Below are 19,079 nucleotides of genomic sequence, written 5' to 3' on the forward strand. Positions count from 1 at the left end.
TTTTTTAAATGTTTTCTCTTCATTTCTAGGAGAGAGAAAGAGAGAGAGCGTGAGCAGGGGAGAGTCAGAGAGAGAGGGAGTCACAGACCGAAACAGGCTCCAGGTTCCGAGCTGGCAGTCAGCACAGAGCCCGACGTGGGGCCCGAACCCACGAACTGCAAGATCATGACCCAAGCGAAAGTCGGACGCCCAACCGACTAAGCCACCCAGTCGCCCCCCCAGTATTCTAATTTTAAAGAATAATTTATAAGAATTTTAAATAATAAATCCATATTAGTGGTCTTTACATACACTGTTGAGGGCTATAAATAATAATATTGCCAATTCTTAGTTTAATCAAAAAGATCAAAATTATTCTGCTACATATCTACTTGATCTTGGCATGCTGTTTTAACATTAATTTATCTGACATCTCAAGAATTGTCTGGATCTCAGCTAAGTAAATTTTACTATAGATCTGTATAGCTGGATTTTCTTTTTTCTTTTGAATTAAAAAAACTTATTTTTAGAGAGAGTAAGAGAGAGCCTGTGCCAGGGAGAGGGACAGACGGGGCCGGTGAGAGAATGTATCCCAAGCAGGCTCGGAGCTCAGGATAGCTGGTTTTTCTTTTTCTTTAACTTAAGTTCTTAAACTCATTTAATATAAATTAGGTAATTGTTTTAGTTTGAAAGTCTTTCTCTTTAAATTTAGGAGTTTTTTTCTGCCTAAGAATGAATGAAGAAAGAAATGAGAATAATAGCTCTATTGGTCAGTCTTCTTGTTTTGCAAATGAAGAAACCCCAGGAAATTTACCCCTTTCATATGGTGAGATTAGATTAGTAGTTTAGCCACAAATGAAATTGATGTCTTGTAGACCCCAGTTTATTTTATTCCCTCTACATCCACTTCTCCAGCACTGTGTGCTTCCACTAAACCACATAAATAATGCTGCTAATCTACCCAGGGAGAATTGATAATGAAAAGTAGAAGATATATGATTACACTTGGAATTCTAGCATGTGACTTGACAGTTGTGGCTATTTACAGTGTTTACTAGACCTATAATTTTTTGTCATCAATACTTTTTATCTCTTTTAGAATTTATTGTTATTCACAATGGAATTATCACCAACTACAAAGACTTGAAAAAGTTTTTGGTAAGTAAAGTGACCTGAAAAGACAACAGGCTTTGAGAAATTTCTAATGGAGGGCAGTGAGGTTTGTTGGGTTGTGCCGCACCATCTAGGTGTGATCACGTAATTCCTGAGATGGTTACAAGGGTTTGGAGTTTACCGGACTTTTCTTTGTGATAGTGGAATATTTTTGTTTTTTATGTGAATAAGAAATAATTACTTGGCTTTATTATAAATTTGACCCAAAAGCTCAAATTAAATTGGGATTTTGGGGGGTGGACATTGTTTGCATTGTGAGAGATCTTGTTCGGCATTTTAATTTATTTTATTTTTTAATTTTTTTTTTCAGTCTTTATTTTTGAGAGAGACAGAGACAGAGCACAAACAGGGGAGGGGCAGAGAGAGAGGGAGACACAGAATCTGAAGCAGGCTCCCGGCTCTGAGCTGTTAGCACAGAGCCCGACGCAGGGCACAAACTCATGAATTGTGGGATCATGACCTGAGCCACAGTCAGATGCTTAACTGACTGAGCCACCCAGGTGCCCCTTTGTTTGGCATTTTTCAAAGCTTCAGGATACATAAGAAGAATTAGGGCAGATTAAATGAAGGTTCTATGCCCTAAATAGCCATGTATTATATTACAATGTTCATGATGATGACCTTCATGAGTGCCTCTTGGGGCTGTCCAGTTGAACTTTTCTGCAGTGATGGAAGCTTGTATCTGTGCAATATAGTAGCCACTGTCCACATGTGGTAATTGAGCTAGTATGACTGAGGGACCAAATTTGAAATTTTATTTCATTTTAATCAGTTTTTAAATTTTAATTTTGAGGGATTGAGAGGGAGGGAGGGGCAGAGAGGGAGACAGAGGATCTGAAGAAGGTCCTGAGCCGTCAGCACAGAGCCTGACATGGGGCTGGAACCCACGAACCATGATGTCATGACCTGAGTCAGAGTCAGAAGCTCAGCTGACTGAGCCACACACGCACCCCTCATTTTAATCAGTTTAAATAGTCACATATAGCTAATGGCTATTGTATTGGAGAATGCAATATCATTACCCAAGAAAGAATCATTATATTCATTATGGAATTATTATTTTGTGAATGTTATATATTCCATTATATTTTAATCATTTAAAATTTTCTTTTTTTAAAAAAATTTATTTTGAGAGAGAGAGAGCAGGAGCAGGGGAAGGACAGAGAGAGGGAATCCCAAGAGAATCTAACAGTGCAGAGCCTGATGTAAGGCTTGATCTCATGAACCATGAGGTCACAACTTGAGTCACAATCAAGAGTGGAGGCTTAACTAAGTGAGCCACCAGGTGCCCCTACAATTTTCTTAATTTATATGTAGCATATATAAGTATATATAATTAAAAGCATATATTCAGTTGCACAAAATAGTTGACTATTTTGGATTTGCTATAATTAGATGGTGACCTTCATTTTCAACAATGCTAATGGGATATGGTGGTCAAAAAATATTAGCAATTGTTTAGTGAAATTTTTGAGAAAACAAATTCTGTAGAAAAGATTTGGATATCATGAATATTTTCTTAAATGTGTCAATTTTTTTTCCTTTCTAATTACAGGAAAGCAAAGGCTATGACTTTGAATCTGAAACAGACACAGAGACAATTGCCAAGCTTGTTAAGTACATGTATGACAATCGGGAAAGTCAAGATATCAGTTTTACTACCTTGGTGGAGAGAGTTATCCAACAATTGGTATTAAACCACACTTTTTTTTTTAAGATTTATTTTTTTCCTAAGTAATCTCTACTGTGGGGCTTAAACTGTAATTACTGGTCAAGAGTAGTATGCTCTACAGACTGAGCCAGCCAGGTGCCACTAAACCATATTTTTTTTTAAGTTTTAAGTTAAAACTTAAAAAGTTTTATTTATTTGTTTGTTTAGAGAAAGCGCAGGAGAGGGGCAGGGAGAGGGAAGAGAATCCCAAGCAGGCTTTGTGCTCACAGCATGGGGCTCTATTTCAACAAACCATAAGGTCATGACCTGAACTAAAATCAAGTTGGACGCCCCTAAACCATGCTTTTTAAGATTATCGCCAGCATTAATCACAAACTCTTAAGATAAGCAGGAATTGTGCTAATTTCTTAAGTATTTTTGGCTTTTATTTTCCATATATATATATATATATATATATATTACTACTCAACTTGAATAGTTTTTTTTAAATTTATTTATTTTGAGAGAGAGAGAGAGGCAGAGAGAGAGGAGACAGTTCCAAGCAGGCTCTGTTTATCAGCGCAGAGCGCAACATGGAGCTCAATCTCAACGAACCATAAGAACATATCCTGAGTCAAGATCAAGAGTCGGACACTTAACTGAGCCACCGAGGTGCTCTTCAACTTGAATAATTCTGAGAGACTCTGACCACTCCCTTCCCACACACTTAAAACTACTTCTTTTGCTAGTTTAGTGTCATGAGAATTACAAATAATCCAAAATCAAAGAGTTTGTCTAAAAATAAAGGAAGCCATGGATACCACACACAAACATGTACATAACAGGTGCAGTCGTCATCACTTTCTTGCTTCCTGCTCACTCATGTTCTTCTCTGTAACTTAGCACAAGGGTAGTTTCATCTGAAATGCACACTCTATTCTGCCATAACGTCTGCATGTCTCTGAGCCTATATAGTCAATTCTGTGTTTTTCCTTATGGGGACTTTTCCTTGGCCTTGTAACACTATAGAAAAGTATTTCCCAGCTTAAGAAAAAAAAATGGCATTCTTTTTGATCCCGTCCCAGTTGTCCTAGTTAAAGATTAAGAATATCAGAGATCCACAAAAATCCAAATGCATGGTGATAACTGCCTTCCTCACTCATAACTCTAGCTTTACCATTTATTTATTTATTTATTTATTTTTTATGTTTTATTTATTTCTGAGAGAGAGAGGCCCCATGAGCAGGGGAGGGTCAGAGAGAGAGGGAGACACAGAATCCGAAACAGGCTCCAGGCTCTGAGCTAGCTGTCAGCACAGAGCCCGACGTGGGGCTCGATCCCACGAACCGTGAGATCATGACCTGAGCCAAAGCCGGACACTCAACCGACTGAGCCACCCAGGCGCCCCCACTAGCTTTCCCATTTAAAAGCCCTTCACTTTTCTCTGAAGGTCCAGCCCTCACTTCCTCCTCCTGCTCAAATCGTTTGATGTCTGCAGCAAAAGGAGGAATCAGGAAGATGAAGAAAATAGAGGCCTGGTCTTTCCCTTTACTCAAGGGAAGGCCTTTCTAGCCTTTTCTTGTTTCTATTCATTATGTAACCCAGTTTGTGTTCTGTGGTGGTCCCTTAGCTCAGCTCTCCTACCTTCTGTTCCTTCTTTATTCACTCTTTTTTTTTTTCTAAATGTTTATTATTTTTGAGCAAGAGAGAGAGACAGAGCATGAGTGGGGGAGGAGCAGAGAGAGAGAGAAAGAGAGAGACACACACACACACAGAATTCGAAGCATGCTCCAGGTTCCAAGCTGTCAGCACAGAGGACAGAGCCTGACGCAAGGCTTGAACTCAAAAACTGCGAGATCATGACCTGAGCTGAAGTCAGTGCTTAACTGACTGAGCCACCCAGGTGCCCCTCTTTATTCACTCTTGAATTCCTTAGGTCCTGTCCCTGAGGAGGTTGGGTTGAGGGAGTGGTATGGTGTACATGTTAATTGTGGTTGTGTATATGTTTATCTCTAATAACAAGGTCAACAAGCATGGAAGTTAACAGTGGTATAAAATCACTGGATTTTTGGATTACTGGCCTAGGGGTCTCCTCCTTGCGCTCTAATGCACAGTATCTGAGATAGGCTGTATCTATTGAGAAATGTTAGTATTGTGTAAAATAGTGCTTTAAATAATAGTCCATTTTGGAGCTATTATCTACTGAGTATATTTCAAGAGTGGGCTTGGTTAAAAAGTGTGTCTTGGATACACCAAAGCTCAGGAATGAGTGTCTGCCTAAAATTTGGACTTGTTTATAACTTTAAAGAGAGCAACATATGAACAAAAATTTCTGTGCCGAAGTCAGTATGTTTTAGGCATTTCACATTCGATAATTGATTATAAAAAATATTGCTAATGTATTTTTTTTTCCCTTTATAGGAAGGTGCTTTTGCACTGGTATTTAAAAGTGTTCATTTTCCTGGCCAAGCAGTTGGCACAAGGTATGTACAGATTTAATAATGACTAATAATTATATGCATTTTGAAACATTTGAATTATAAGTGTATTCTCTGTACATGATGATTACTCTTTACTGTAAAGACTTGCCCTTTCCTCGATCTCATGCCATATCTATATGTTTATTTCATACGCCCTTCCTTGTCCATTTTTCACCACTTTTCCACTTCACAGAACCCCTTAATAAAGCAGATATATTTTGGCATTTATAACTGGGCTTTTGTCTCTGTTGAGACACTATGGTTACTTTGTGAATTTGGATATTGAATATTCTCTAATTTCAGGCTCCCAAGATTAACTTTTTCCATATTTTTTGGAAGCATACATCCTAAACAGATTCCTAGATAATTGTACCATCACTACTTTTGCCAGGATATCTAGGCCTGATCACGATGTCCTTTTTAGAACAGTGAGAAGCCCTAATATTTGCAAATTCTGTTTATGCTGTGCTTTTGTTATACCTGAAGTCGAACCTGGAGGGACAGTTTAAACATTACTTTAAGAGTGTCAGCTCATTAAAATTTATACCAGTGCATTAGTTATGGAAATGGCTTCATTCTGTTTTAATTTTGCTTAACAGACGAGGTAGCCCTCTTTTGATTGGTGTACGAAGTGAACATAAACTCTCTACTGATCACATTCCAATTCTCTACAGAACAGGTAAAAACTCTTCCTACATCATGCCATGAGGAAACTGTATAAATTGAGTGCAGTAGATATAAAGAACTGTTTCCTTTAAATTGAAATAAATGCCTCTTTGGTTAGATCCACACATGTATATATATAGTTCTGTCTAGACATGAAAAGGATTTGTTGTGATTTCTCTGACGAGTAGAATTTTTTTCTGTTGTATATCCTTAGCTAGGACTCAGATTGGATCAAAATTCACACGGTGGGGATCACAGGGAGAAAGAGGTGGGAAATGCACTCTGCATGGATGGGGAAGACTCTTATCCTCTTTTGTTCATTCTTTACTAATTCTTTGTTCTTGGAGTGAATGAATGTGCTGGGCCTCTAAAAATGTGCTTTTTTATGGGGAAACATATTTTGACATTTTTCTAATTTGCAGAGTATATTTTGTCTGTCTGCTTTTGGCATTTAGAAAACTGCTTTTAATAATTTGTTTCTTTAAGATTTCTGAGATTGAAATTATAAAATTTATTTTTTTATTTTAAGTTGAAATCATGTCAGATACATTACTATAAATAAGATGCTTACATTGACAAAAGAGTGTTGTGTGTTAGGCAATTATAGATAGAATTCAGTGGTAGTTATTTGAATACTGTATTCTAACTTCTTACAAAATTATGTTTAAATAGTCTTTATTTTATGCATGACATTTTACTTTTAGATTTACATTCAACATCTTGATTCCCATGTTTGAAATTGGAGTCTTTTTTTATTGTTTATGTTTGAAATTTGTTATTTTTTTATAGGACTTTCAGCCATACAAACTCTGGATAATTTTATTGATATAATTAGACCCCCCAAAATGGCATGCTCTTTTCATTTACTTATTATGAAAAGCTTTCCAAGTAAAAGATAGGGAGTGGTAAATTCATTGAAATTGAAACCCATGTTATTAATGTATAATTTTTGGTTTCTTGGAAAAAAATAGCAAAGGATTCTAAACCTCTTCATCTTTAGATAGTAACTGCTTTAGCTCTTTTATCTAAAGCAGAAAGTTATTTCCTTAAATAGCCTTCGACCTTGAAATGGTAGGATTTCTTCTTACATCCCCCTCCCTCTCCTTCTCTTTTCAGAAGAAAAACTAGTTTACTAATGAAGGTACAGAATTTTGGATCCAAAGTTGCAGATTCCTGTTAATAACCCTGCTTCTTTATACATTACTTCTGTGTTATTATCTTGCACATTTTCTTAGGCTGCTTTTAAAAATAATGGAAAAACATTGGCTAAGATCTTAAGTTAGAGGAGAAACCTATCATGAGACATGTTTTTAAGATGAGGCATCGTATTTTAGTGACCTTTATTTCTCTAGTTGCTAGTAGGTAGATAATGTATGACTCAGCAAAGTTTCATTTAAAAGGTTTAGTTTCTTATTCAAGAGACTGTGTAAAGGGGAGAACACGGGACCAGCTTTTAAGCTTTCACTATTTTCTCTAGGTGTAACGACTGACCAAAAAAAGGGGGATAGTAATAATTGTGTGCCACTCAAATCAGATAATTGATGTACTGCAAAACATTTTATAGATTGTAATAGGTATAGGTATCAAGTGGTAACGTGCTTTTTATTTAAATAGGCAATGTTACCTTAAATCCTTCTAAATCTTAGAATTAAATATACCTTGTTACTTGAAGAATGACCATTTGGAGAAGGAATATAGTGAAACTTGATACCATTAGGGCATTTTATGACCAAAGCTGGTGGTATTTATTTTGAAAGTCTAGGTGCTGGGCTATCCTTCTGTATGTTCTTTGATTCACTTTTTTTTTTCTAATGTTTTATTTATTTCTAGGAGAGAGAGAGACAGCTTGAGCAGGGGAGGGTCAGAGAGAGAGGGAGTCACAGACTGAAACAGGCTCCAGGCTCTGAGCTGGCTGTCAGCACAGAGCCCTACGCGGGGCTTGAACCCACGAACCGCGAGATCATGACCCAAGTGAAAGTCGGACGCTTAACTGACTAAGCCACCCAGACGCCCCGATTCACTTTTTTTACATCAGTAAAATTCACTCTTTTTTGATGTGCAGTTTCATGAGTTTTGTCAAGTGCAAATGGTTATAACCACCACCGTCCCTGCAAGTTCCCTCCAGCTGTAGCTCGATAGCCAACCAGCCCTTGTTCCTGTTCCCAGCCCTTGGCAAACACGGATCTGCTTTATCCTTCTGTAGCATTACTTTTTCTAGGATGTCCCATTACAGGTAGTTTTTAAAGTGTGATATCTTTTTTGCTGTTGAATTTGGATGGAAAGGGCTCTTGTATTTTCATGTGTAAAACCCACCAAACAAGCATGGATTGTGGAGAAATTTGGATGTACATTTTTACAAAAAAAATTTTTTAAGTTTATTTTTTGAAAGAGAGACAACATGAATCAAGGAGGGGCAGAGAGAGAGGGAGAGAAAGAATCCCAAGCAGGCTCCATGCTGCCAGTGCAGAGCCTAATGCGGGGCTTGAATCCACGAAACCACAAGATCATGACCTGAGCTGAATCCAAGAGTCGGATGCTTAACTGACTGAGCTAACCAGGTGCCCCTGATGTACATTTCTAAGAATAATTATAAGCAAGTCTTTATAGACCTGCATTTAGACGACAGACACAATATGAATGTTTACAAGTATATTTATAGTGTCCTAAGGCCGTTGTGTCATAGGTTATAAGGTCTAGTATGTCCCGATCTCAGATAAAGGTGCTTTTTTGTCTCTTTGACATTTATATAGATTTTAATTTGTGTTTTTTTTTATCTTTGTCTAATTTGTCAAACTTCACTTTGCTTTCCAGTTTTGACTTTAGTTGTGAATGAGCAAAAGGGAAAAAAATTCTTCATTCATGACTTGACATATTAAGTAGAGATGCCAGAATTCTAAAGTTCTAGAATTAAAAGGACATTATTGCAGGCAGCCAGTCTCTCCTTTGCTGTCCTGCCCACTGTTCCTTTTTAATGTATTCAATTAACTTCTATCTATTAAAAAAAAGTATATTGTTATTGCAGAAGGATTGTATTTTATCCTGACTTAAAACAAATGTAAGAAAATCCCATTTTAAGAAGAAGAGGTTCTAGTTTATAATACTTCCAGTCCTTAGCAGTAGATGCCATATACGGTAAATCATAGAGAGTTGTTAAGTATCTTTGTTTTAAAATCACAATTAGTGTAGACTACAACCTGATTTGCTATGCTGACTTTTAAAATCTAGAGGTTTTGTTATAATAAAAATTCGTATGCCACTAGTTTTCACTTTTTCATTGAATAATTTTGACATATTTAATGTCATTTTAATGATAAGTTTAGGTACACAAACTTCTGTGTATTCTATCAAGTTTTGTATAAATTTAAATTAAGATTAGGCTTATATATACTTTTAATTTAAAAAAAGAGTTAGTGATAACAGTGAATTATTTGCCTTTTACCTGGAAAAGAAATATTTAAAAATTTGTAATGTAGCACTGTTATCTGCCACGCTCTCTTTGATAGTTGCTATTTCACTCTACACTTTTTGTCTGTTCTTGTTGGCTTATTGCATGGAAATAAGGTGATCTACCTAGCATTTTAGAATTGCTGAAATTATTTTGTGTTGCTATGGATTTTTTGTTGATTTTGAAGAAAATTATGTATATTTCTATATTGGTCATGGTCTTCTACACGTGTGCTGATTTGTGTTACCTCTGTGCTCTAGGCAAGGACAAGAAAGGAAGCTGTAATCTCTCTCGTGTGGACAGCACAACTTGCCTTTTCCCTGTTGAAGAAAAAGCAGTGGAATATTACTTTGCATCTGATGCAAGGTGAGCGTCTTTCCTTGATTCAGAGAATTTTAGCAAAACCTCTCATGTTACAGAAACCAGAAGTCATTTTGTATATATCTTGTTACGCTGTGTAAGAGAATTTTGTCAATTAGGGAAATGTTGGTGCTCTTTTTGGAGATGTGGTCCTAAGAAAACTTTTTCTCTCAAGTCAAAGCACGCAGGTTAGTTTTCCAAGAAAAGATAACAGCTCTTGAGTCTTATTCCAGCATATTAACTGATCTCTTGTATATTTTTCCTCTTCTTTTTGGAGCCTTAGCCAGGTCTTATAGGGAGGAGAAATTTTAGATTGGAGAATAGAATGGTTTAGTGTCCCACCAGTTATAAGTTATAGTATAGTTACTGAACCATTGTAGTTTTAGTCCATTAAGGACACACCTTTTTAGTTCAGAAGTAATTTGCAGTGTAATCACTTTTTATAAAAGAAATAGTACTAGACTAAGACATTTTGAGTGAAAAATACTGTGGGATGCTTAGATGCATTTATAAATGGAATACTAATAGTGATGAGGATAAAGCAGAATCACTCACGTTGCTGACAAGTATTTGGAGTCATTTGTTGTGCCTGAAAGTAAGGGGATCTAAAGATGAGAGAGTGTCACAGGTTAGATCTTGCCGGGAATGCATTATCTCGGTGGAAGAATAAGCTTCACTGTTGCCTAAGTTTGGCAGGTGTGGAGTCAGTGCTGGGATGCTTCATTGCTGTCACTGAGTCAGTTGGTTGGACTTGACAGTTATAGTTAAATAAACTAGAAATTGTCGTTCACTCCGACATTCATACTGAACACTGAGCAAAGCCATGTGGTATGCTTAGGAGATAATGGTGAGTAAAAATAAAAATATATTTGTCCCATGGCTGGAGTTGGTGGAGCATGCGACTCTTGATCTTGGGTTTGTGAGTTTGAGTCCTGTGTTGGGGATGGAGATTACAGTCAGTCAATCAATCAATTCCTATGTTGGGGATGGAGATTACAATCAATCAATCAATTCATTCCTTTCCTTCTCTTCCTTTCTCCCTTCCCTTCTTTTCTTCCTTGCTTACTTCCTTGCTTGCTTCCTTCCTTCCTTACACACACACACACACACACACACACACACACACACACACAGACACTTGTCCTTAAGGAGCTCCTTACTGGAGGAGACAAATTTTGATCAGTCATGCAAGTGTAGAATTCCAGCTGTGACAAGAGCCACAGAACCCCTATAACAGAGTGACTTACACTCCTATGGGTAAATTTCTTTAAAGGAATGACACTTGAGAGATAAGGACATATTAGGAGTTAATTAGATGACGAGGTAGAGGGAAGAACATTCATTTCTGCAAATCAGTCTATGAGAGTTCAGGATGGGTAGCAGTGTGGCTGGCATAGAGAGAGGAAGTTTGGTGGGAGTGGAGGCTAGAGAAGGAGGTGGGGTCATGCTTTGTACTTTGTGGTTTTCTGAAGAGCTAAAAGGGAAGCCATCAGGTGTTTTGTTGGGTGAGGGAGAAATCTTGGTTAGAGTTGCCTTTTGATATTCATTTTGGCAGAAATGGAAAACGGATGGAGGGAGATTAGAGGGGATGTGGTTGAATAAGTTAGCAGGTTGCTACAGTAGTCCAGCCAAGAGCAGATGGTAGCTTGAACTGGTTTGTGGTGGTGGACATATAAGCCTTGAGAAATATTTAGGAGTTAGGGGCGCCTGGGTGGCTCAGTCGGTTGAACTCCCGGCTTCCGCTCAGGTCATGATCTCGCGGTTCGTGGGTTCGAGCCCTGCATCAGGCTCTGTGCTGACAGCTAGCTCAGAGCCTGGAGGCTGTTTTGGATTCTGTGCCTCCCTCTCTCTCTCTCTTTCATAAATCAGTAAAACATTTAAAAAATTTTTTTAAAAATTAGAGGATTTGGTGATAGATAGAATGAGGGCTATTCTGACCTGATCTAATCTATTTTGGTTTAATGTGTTTTACTGAGATCCTTTTATTCATTGTTTATGGTAACCGCCAACTGCCCTGTCCGGAATGGCCTTGGTAACCAGAAAGTTATCAGAGATACTACAGGGTGATAGGTTTGAATTTAAACATGGGCCATGTGTCCTAATGATAGTTTTATTTGTAATAATCATTCTTGATTGTTGATCGTACTGTCTCCTTGAACATTTTATAGTGCTGTCATAGAACATACCAATCGCGTCATCTTTCTTGAAGATGATGATGTTGCAGCGGTGGTGGATGGCCGTCTTTCTATCCATCGAATTAAACGAACTGCAGGAGATCACCCTGGACGAGCTGTGCAAACCCTCCAGATGGAACTTCAGCAGATCATGAAGGGTGAAAGTTTTTGTCTTGTTATAGCTTGGTGTTCTTAAGGGGAAGGAGACATTCTACTTCCTATGGTAGTGTAGGAATCTGATGACATGGTGCTGACTGAAACCTTCCACATGATTATTGCAGGGTAACCCCAGGGAAAGGGATGATTCTTTGGAAAATTATCTGCTGGTCTTAAAGTAGTTGTCCTTCAAACTAATTCAGGGTTGGTTAAAAAACAGATTGATCATTGAAGTGGTTCTTGATATTTTTAAGGTACTTTATAAGCATAGTTTGTGTTCTGTTCTTTATTCCTCTCTTATTCTCTCTGTGCTTCAGTTTTCTCTTCTACAGAATGAGGAGAATAGGACCTACCTTGTTAAGGTTGTTTTGAGGATTAATTTATGTAAAGCCTTCAGAATAGTGCCTGACTTGCTTAGTGAGCCCTACATACTGTTTGCTGTTGTTAACTGTTAACAATTATTGCCATTGTGTTTTTTTATTCTCTTCTTTTGTCATGGGGTCGAGGTGGGATAAAGGCTAATGTTTATTGCATAACTGCTATATTTCAGATCTTTCCTGTATTAACCCATACTACAATGCTGTGAAGTAGCTGCTGTTCTTACTTTACAGATTAAGGAATTTCCCCAGAGCCATTTAGGTGGTAAAGGATAGAACCATGGTTTAAACCTAGATCTGACTCTAAAACTTAAGCTTCCCATTCCCTTTTGCTTTCACTGCATATTTTAGGTATGAAGTTCCTTGTTTCTTGCTTATTTTTCTTTACATAGGATAAAATGTCATATGTGAATGTTGTACTCTGTTGCATGAGCCCTCATTTCATTTACTAAGATGATGTTACAGGAGGTAGACTTTTAGTTGGGTACAAATTTGTTATTTTAATGATATAATTTATATTACTTTAGGCAACTTCAGTTCATTTATGCAGAAGGAAATTTTTGAGCAGCCAGAGTCTGTTGTAAACACCATGAGAGGAAGAGTCAACTTTGATGACTATACAGGTAATTACATGAGTTATTTCAGAGTCTCCCATGGGGCTTGGCACTGGCAGCCTGAAAGTTCACTGTCTTTCACAGCCTTCTAGAAAACTGTGGCTACAGCCATCAGTGGAGCCCAATCATCCTCTAAAAATCCTTCAGTATATTATTCCACTGATAGGTGATATACCTAGAGTAGTCAGATTCATAGAGACAGATGGTAGATTAGTGGTTACCAGGGGCAGAGAGAGGGAACAAAGGTGAAGTTATTATTTAATAGTTACAGAATTCCAGTTTGGGAAGATGAGGAAGTTCTGGAGATGGATGGCGGTGGTGGTAGCACAACAGTGTGAATGTGCTTAATGCCTCCGCACTGCATCCTTTAATATTGTTAAAATGTTAAATTTATGTTCTGTGTATTTTAGCACAGTAAAAAAGGGGAGATAATAACTAATGGTTACCATAGGCTGAAAGGAAGGGTGGAGAATGACTGCTAATGGGGATGGGGTTTGGGGCAGGTGATGAAATGTTCTAAAATTAGGTAGTGGTGATGGTTGTACAACTCTGAATATACTAAAAACCACTGATTGTACACTTTAAAGGGGGAATGTTTTGGTATGTGACATCTCAATAAGGTGGTTCTAAAAAATGTAAAAAATGGCTAGAAAGTCACATTTGACAATTAAAGGAGTATTAGGGTGATTTTCCTGGAGGGGGGAGAGTCCTCTAGTGTATCATTGAAAGCATTTAACTTCCTTTCACTTCAGAAAACCTTTAATGGTCACTTGCTGTATACCAGGGCCTGTTCTGGGTACTGATTCTCCTCTCATTGGGAAGCTTACATGTGTGTGCTTGGCCTAGATTTTCTCAGTTTCTAGATGACTGAAGGTATGAACTTCCCTGCATGTTTTCCAGGTTTTTGCTTAATGCCTTTTGAGAGAACCTGTATCTTCCTGCCTGTTTAAGATAGCGCCGAGAGTGCCACTCTGGTTGTATGTCTGTACCTTGTGTCACAGGAGCGTGCGCACCTTTCATAGATGAGTTTGAGATGGACTCTCTGTGGTCAGATGATAAGCTGTTTATTGCAAAATCACATTTTTGGAATACTGCTCATTCATCATGGCAGTTTAATAAACAGTTTAGCAAACAAACTTTGGGCTAGGCTTCTCAGCATGAATTAGCTTTTGAGAAATAATAGCTAGTGTGCAAAAATCTGTCCCCAAATCTGTGTGTCATATGGACACTGTTAAGCGTCTTCTTTATGCCATGTCCTGTTGATTGATTTCTCGGAATAAACACTGTCTCTGTATTTTTTCTTTTCTGCGCAGCATCAGACTATCTCAACTGAAGCTGAATTATAAACTGAACATCTTTGTTCAGAACACCATGCTGAACATAACAGGGACTATAGGAAAATTATTTCTAATATGGTCTCTTTGAGGTTTTCATAAATCTAGAAGTGGGGAGACTATATCACTATTTAAAGAAAGGTAAAATATGATATCTGACATTAGAAACACAGTTTAATGTTGAAATGTTTAAAGTTTAATGTTGAATTTGGAAGACAGAAGGAATCCGTCTGTGGCCAGGACCTTTGGGGCCAGGGCAGGGTTCATGAAGCAGGCAGGCATGAGTTTGAGGGATTTGGAAGGTTTAGATAGGTGGAGATGACAGGGGAGCGTTACAGTTGGAGAGGACAGCGTTAGCTGAAGGGGAGGTCATGGAAAACCACGGGCAAGCTGTTGGCGGAATAACGTGTAGTCCAGTTGGCCACATGTAGTACTTGAAGCAGAGTAAGGAACAGTAAGTCTGGGAAAGACGGTGGGAGGAGCCGCCAAGGGGGTCCTGAAATGCTCTAAAGTGGGGGATGCAGGGGGACCACCTTGTGTAGAAGTTGTAGAGCTAGCAGGAAGCTTAGAAACCAGAGCTTCACTGGGGTGAACTGGGTACCAGTCTGCAATGTGCACTGGAGGAATGAGAGGCCGAAAGGCCGTCAGTCGCCAGTTAGGTAGTTGCATCCAGGCTGAAGCGAGGGGGAAGGAGGGGAGAAAGGGGAGCTGCATCTGCCAGTGTGGGGCTGTTAAGGTGATTGCGCTGGAAGGATTGGGAGAGTAGCAGTAAGGACCACCTTATGGTATTTATGGGAGGAAGATCGGGGAAAAGATTTAATTCATAAGGGAAGACAGTGAGATAAACTCTGAGAAGTTCATGATTTTATTTTTTTTTTGTAAAGATTTTATTTTATTTTTTTAATGTTTTATTTATTTCTAGGAGAGAGAGAGAAAGGGAGACAGCTTGAGCAGGGGAGGGTCAGAGAGAGAGGGAGTCACAGACTGAAACAGGCTCCAGGCTCTGAGCTGGCAGTCAGCACAGAGCCCAACGCGGAGCTCGAACCCGCGAACCGCGAGATCATGACCTAAGCGAAAGTCGGACGCTTAACCGACTAAGCCACCCAGGCACCCCGAGAAGTTCATGATTTTAAAAAGCACTTTTCTCAACGTTATGTTCCTCACAAAAGTTCTGTAATACAAACAGCATAGCTGTTAACTTTTTTTTATTGAGGCAAGGAAATTGAGGCTCTGTCAGTTTGAGTGTCTTGCCAAAGGTCACGTTGCTAGTCCGTTATGGAGCCAGATTAGGTTCCGGTGTCCAGGTGTGATCTTGAATATACTCCATCCCTGCTCCCGTCCTCAGAGCACTCTTGCTGCTTCTAGCAGCCTGGCCTCCCTAATCAAAACTAAGCTTCTCTCGAAAGCATCATCCATTCAGACCTTGAATGACTTTCCAGAATTACCTCCAACCTCCTTCAGCCAGCAGGGAATTTGCTAGTTTTTAGGGAACTCGTTGTCAGGCAGCTGATCTTACCACCTTACTTCCCTGTCATTGGTCATCTGGAATAGAAGTCTCTCTAGTGGTCTTTCTGCTTTTATACCGAGTCATCTCTGCACTGATCTGCTGTTGGATGATCTGAACACAGCCTCTTGATATCGTTTGCTTTCTTCCCAGACCTTTCCAGTATGTGCCGAGGTCTGTGGAAGAATACTGCAGGCAGAGGTGCATGAACCTTGGTCTAGTGCAGAAACCGCAAGGAGGCCAATCTGGCTGCAGCGGCCGGGGTGGGAGGGAAAGTACTGGGAGATGAGGTCAGAGTTAAGAAGGAGACAGGGCATGTGGGCACTTGAAGCCATAATAAGGAGTTTAGATTTTATTCCAAGTTACTTGGGAAACTGTTGAAAACTTTTTGTGGTTTTGTTTTATTTTATTTTCCAATTTGCTGATTTTATTTTAAAATAGAGAAATATAATACACCCTCTCAGTACTGAAATTTAAAAGGGAGAACATAAAGTTATTCAGAAAAATTAAAAGCAAAACATATGCCTTAATTTTATATTATAACCAGTTGAGGTAGAAAGAAGTATATGGAGGTAAAGAGCAGGAGCGGAGTAGACAGACCAAGGGCGTGTCAGCCACAGAGGATGCTGCCCGGGGGTGTGCAGGGCCATCTTCTCAGCCATCCCCCTGAACTGCCCTGATCTCTGGTAGCCGCAGGACCTTGGGTAGCATACCCACTTGGTGGGTGCTTAGGAAATATTAGTCAAATAATGGAATGGATGTTGAATGAAAATGTCTCATAGCTAGAAAAGTAGCCTTTTGTTGACGTATTTCTACACAAGATGCCCTTAGAAGAACACATAAATAGCTGTGGAGACAGAAAGAGGACAGACTCCTTGGAAGGTTTTGAGATCACTTTACGGTTTTAAAGAATCACTCTAAGAGGTGATTTTGTTCTGGCAGTGTATGGAGAACAGGCTCTAGGAGGTGGGGATAGGAGAGAGAGAAGTTAGGAAAGCGTTGCTCTTGTCTAGGGCAGAGATGTTGGATATCTATAATGATGGCAGTATAGGCTCCTTTTCAAGGTGCGCTCACAGGACCTGCTGGGGGTGGATGTGAGGACGGATGGGGGCAGTCTAGGGGCATTGCTATCAGGTGCCTGGGGTGGCATTTACTGAGATGGGAAGGACTGGAAGGAAAGGGGTTTATATGATGTTCAGCGTACTGTTCTGGGTGGGAACACTGTTCGTGTGGGAAATGAATGTAACTAAGTATTTTCCCAGGTAGCTTAAAGGGATGCAAGTAGATATAATAAAATTCACCATTCTTGGTGTATAATTCTGTGAGTTTGACAGACTTCCAAAACATGATCATAGCTCTAAGCTCCACAGCCATCAAGATGAAGCACAATTCCATCACCCTAGAAACCTCCGTGTGCCCCTGTGTGGCTAGCCCCTTCCCCACCCCCAGCCATCGGTGTAGTGATCTCTCGTCATGGCCCTATGGTTTTTGCCTTTGAGATAAATTTTAATCTAAAGAGAGGAATGAAAAAAATGACCAGACAGGGTAGAGTGTGATAAAACCCTGAGGTGTGTGGGATGCAGGAGGGTAAGGCTCGTTACAGGTTTGGGGAGGACGGTTAAGTTGTGACCTATTTAATTTCGTTTTAAAAACCATAGAGAACTGTGCTTCCTAAGAAGAGTAGAAATTCTTTAAAATGGTAGTGTTGTTTCCCAGTCCCCAGATTGGCACTGGACACTCATGAAAAGTGATTACCTATTTCATGTGGTTCTTTCCTAAATAATTATATACATAAACTTTTATTTCAGTGAATTTGGGCGGTTTGAAGGATCACATTAAGGAGATCCAGAGGTGTCGGCGTTTGATTCTTATTGCTTGTGGGACAAGTTATCATGCTGGTGTAGCAGTAAGTGGCTTCTTAAGATTTTCACCGTTTGAAGTTGGATATTAGAAGGTATCTGTGACACACCATGTAAAATTATGCTTTGTTACATTATGTTGTGAAGACCAAAATCAGGAAGCTCCGGGGCAGAACTATTAATAGCTGTTGGAATTATTTATCAGTGGAAGATTTGCTTTAGAAAGGTCCCTAGATAATCCAGGTAGACCACCTGCAGGGTCTTCCTGGAAGGCCAAGGGTGGGAAAGGTTTTCTATAAGAAAAACTCCTACAGGAGCAGTCATTAGATTTTGCTTATCATTATTTTCTTGACTCAAGACAGATGGCTGGTAATGTGTTGAGCCTCAACAGGCTTTTACTTGGTAGGCACATATCTGCAAGCAAAGAAAGTCTACTTTTTGTCAGACTTTGTTCTTTAAATTCCTACTTTGGAAGCTAAATTTTTAAAATGTTTTACTTAGAAAATGTTTTCCAGTTCTATTGAGAAATAATTGACATACATCATTTTATAAATTTAAGATGTGTAACATGATGGTTCCACTTAGGTGTGTTGAGAAATGATCACCACAGTAGGTTCAGCTACCATCCATCTTCTCATAGAGATACCATAAGAAGAAAAAAAGAGATTTTTCTTTGTGCTGAGAACTCTTAGGATTTACTCCCTTAACAGCTTTCCTGTATATCCTACAGCAGTGTTTGGTGTGGTCATCATGTTGTACATTACATTGTTGGTGTTTTTTTATCATACAACTGGCAGTTTGTACCTTTTACCATCTTCTTCCAGTTCCCCCTCTTCCCACCCCCACCATCTGGTAACCACAGGTCTGATCTTTTTTTTTTTAAATGAATTTGTTTTTATTTCATTGTTGCTTTTTAAATTCCACACATAAGTGAATCATGCAGTATGTTTTTCTCTGTGATGCTTATTTCACTTAGCGTAATGCCCTCAGGGTCCATCCACGTTGTCACAAATGATAAGATTTCCTTGTTTTTCATGGCTGATAAATATTCCTGTGTGTTTGTGTGTGTGTGTATATACCACAACTTCTTTATCCATTCAATAATTGATGGACAGTTAGGTTGTTTCCATGTCTTGGCTTTTGTAAATAATGTTGCTGTGAACATGAGGGTGCAGATATCTTTTCAAGTTAGAGTTTTCTTTACCTTTGGCTATATTCCCAGAAGTGGAATTGCTGGATCATATGGTAGTTCTATTTTTCTTTTTTTTTTTTTTTTTTTTTAATTTTTTTTAATGTTTTATTTATTT

General features: G+C 38.8%; 1 protein-coding gene across 1 annotated transcript in view; it reads left to right on the top strand.

Moving 5' to 3' along the window:
* The window catches only part of GFPT1 (glutamine--fructose-6-phosphate transaminase 1), a 52,692-nt gene that overhangs the window by 18,494 nt on the left and 15,119 nt on the right, over window positions 1-19,079 (top strand). Inside the window, exons 5-12 of the mRNA XM_039239552.1 lie at window positions 1,079-1,137; window positions 2,708-2,842; window positions 5,225-5,286; window positions 5,883-5,962; window positions 9,655-9,760; window positions 11,923-12,086; window positions 12,989-13,084; window positions 17,722-17,819. Coding sequence (XP_039095483.1) covers window positions 1,079-1,137; window positions 2,708-2,842; window positions 5,225-5,286; window positions 5,883-5,962; window positions 9,655-9,760; window positions 11,923-12,086; window positions 12,989-13,084; window positions 17,722-17,819 — 800 coding nt within the window. The remainder of the gene's footprint in view (window positions 1-1,078; window positions 1,138-2,707; window positions 2,843-5,224; window positions 5,287-5,882; window positions 5,963-9,654; window positions 9,761-11,922; window positions 12,087-12,988; window positions 13,085-17,721; window positions 17,820-19,079) is intronic.

Source organism: Hyaena hyaena, unplaced genomic scaffold (genome assembly GCF_003009895.1).
Source record: "Hyaena hyaena isolate Hyena2069 unplaced genomic scaffold, ASM300989v1 scaffold_158, whole genome shotgun sequence".
Classification (NCBI taxonomy): Eukaryota; Metazoa; Chordata; class Mammalia; order Carnivora; family Hyaenidae; genus Hyaena; species Hyaena hyaena.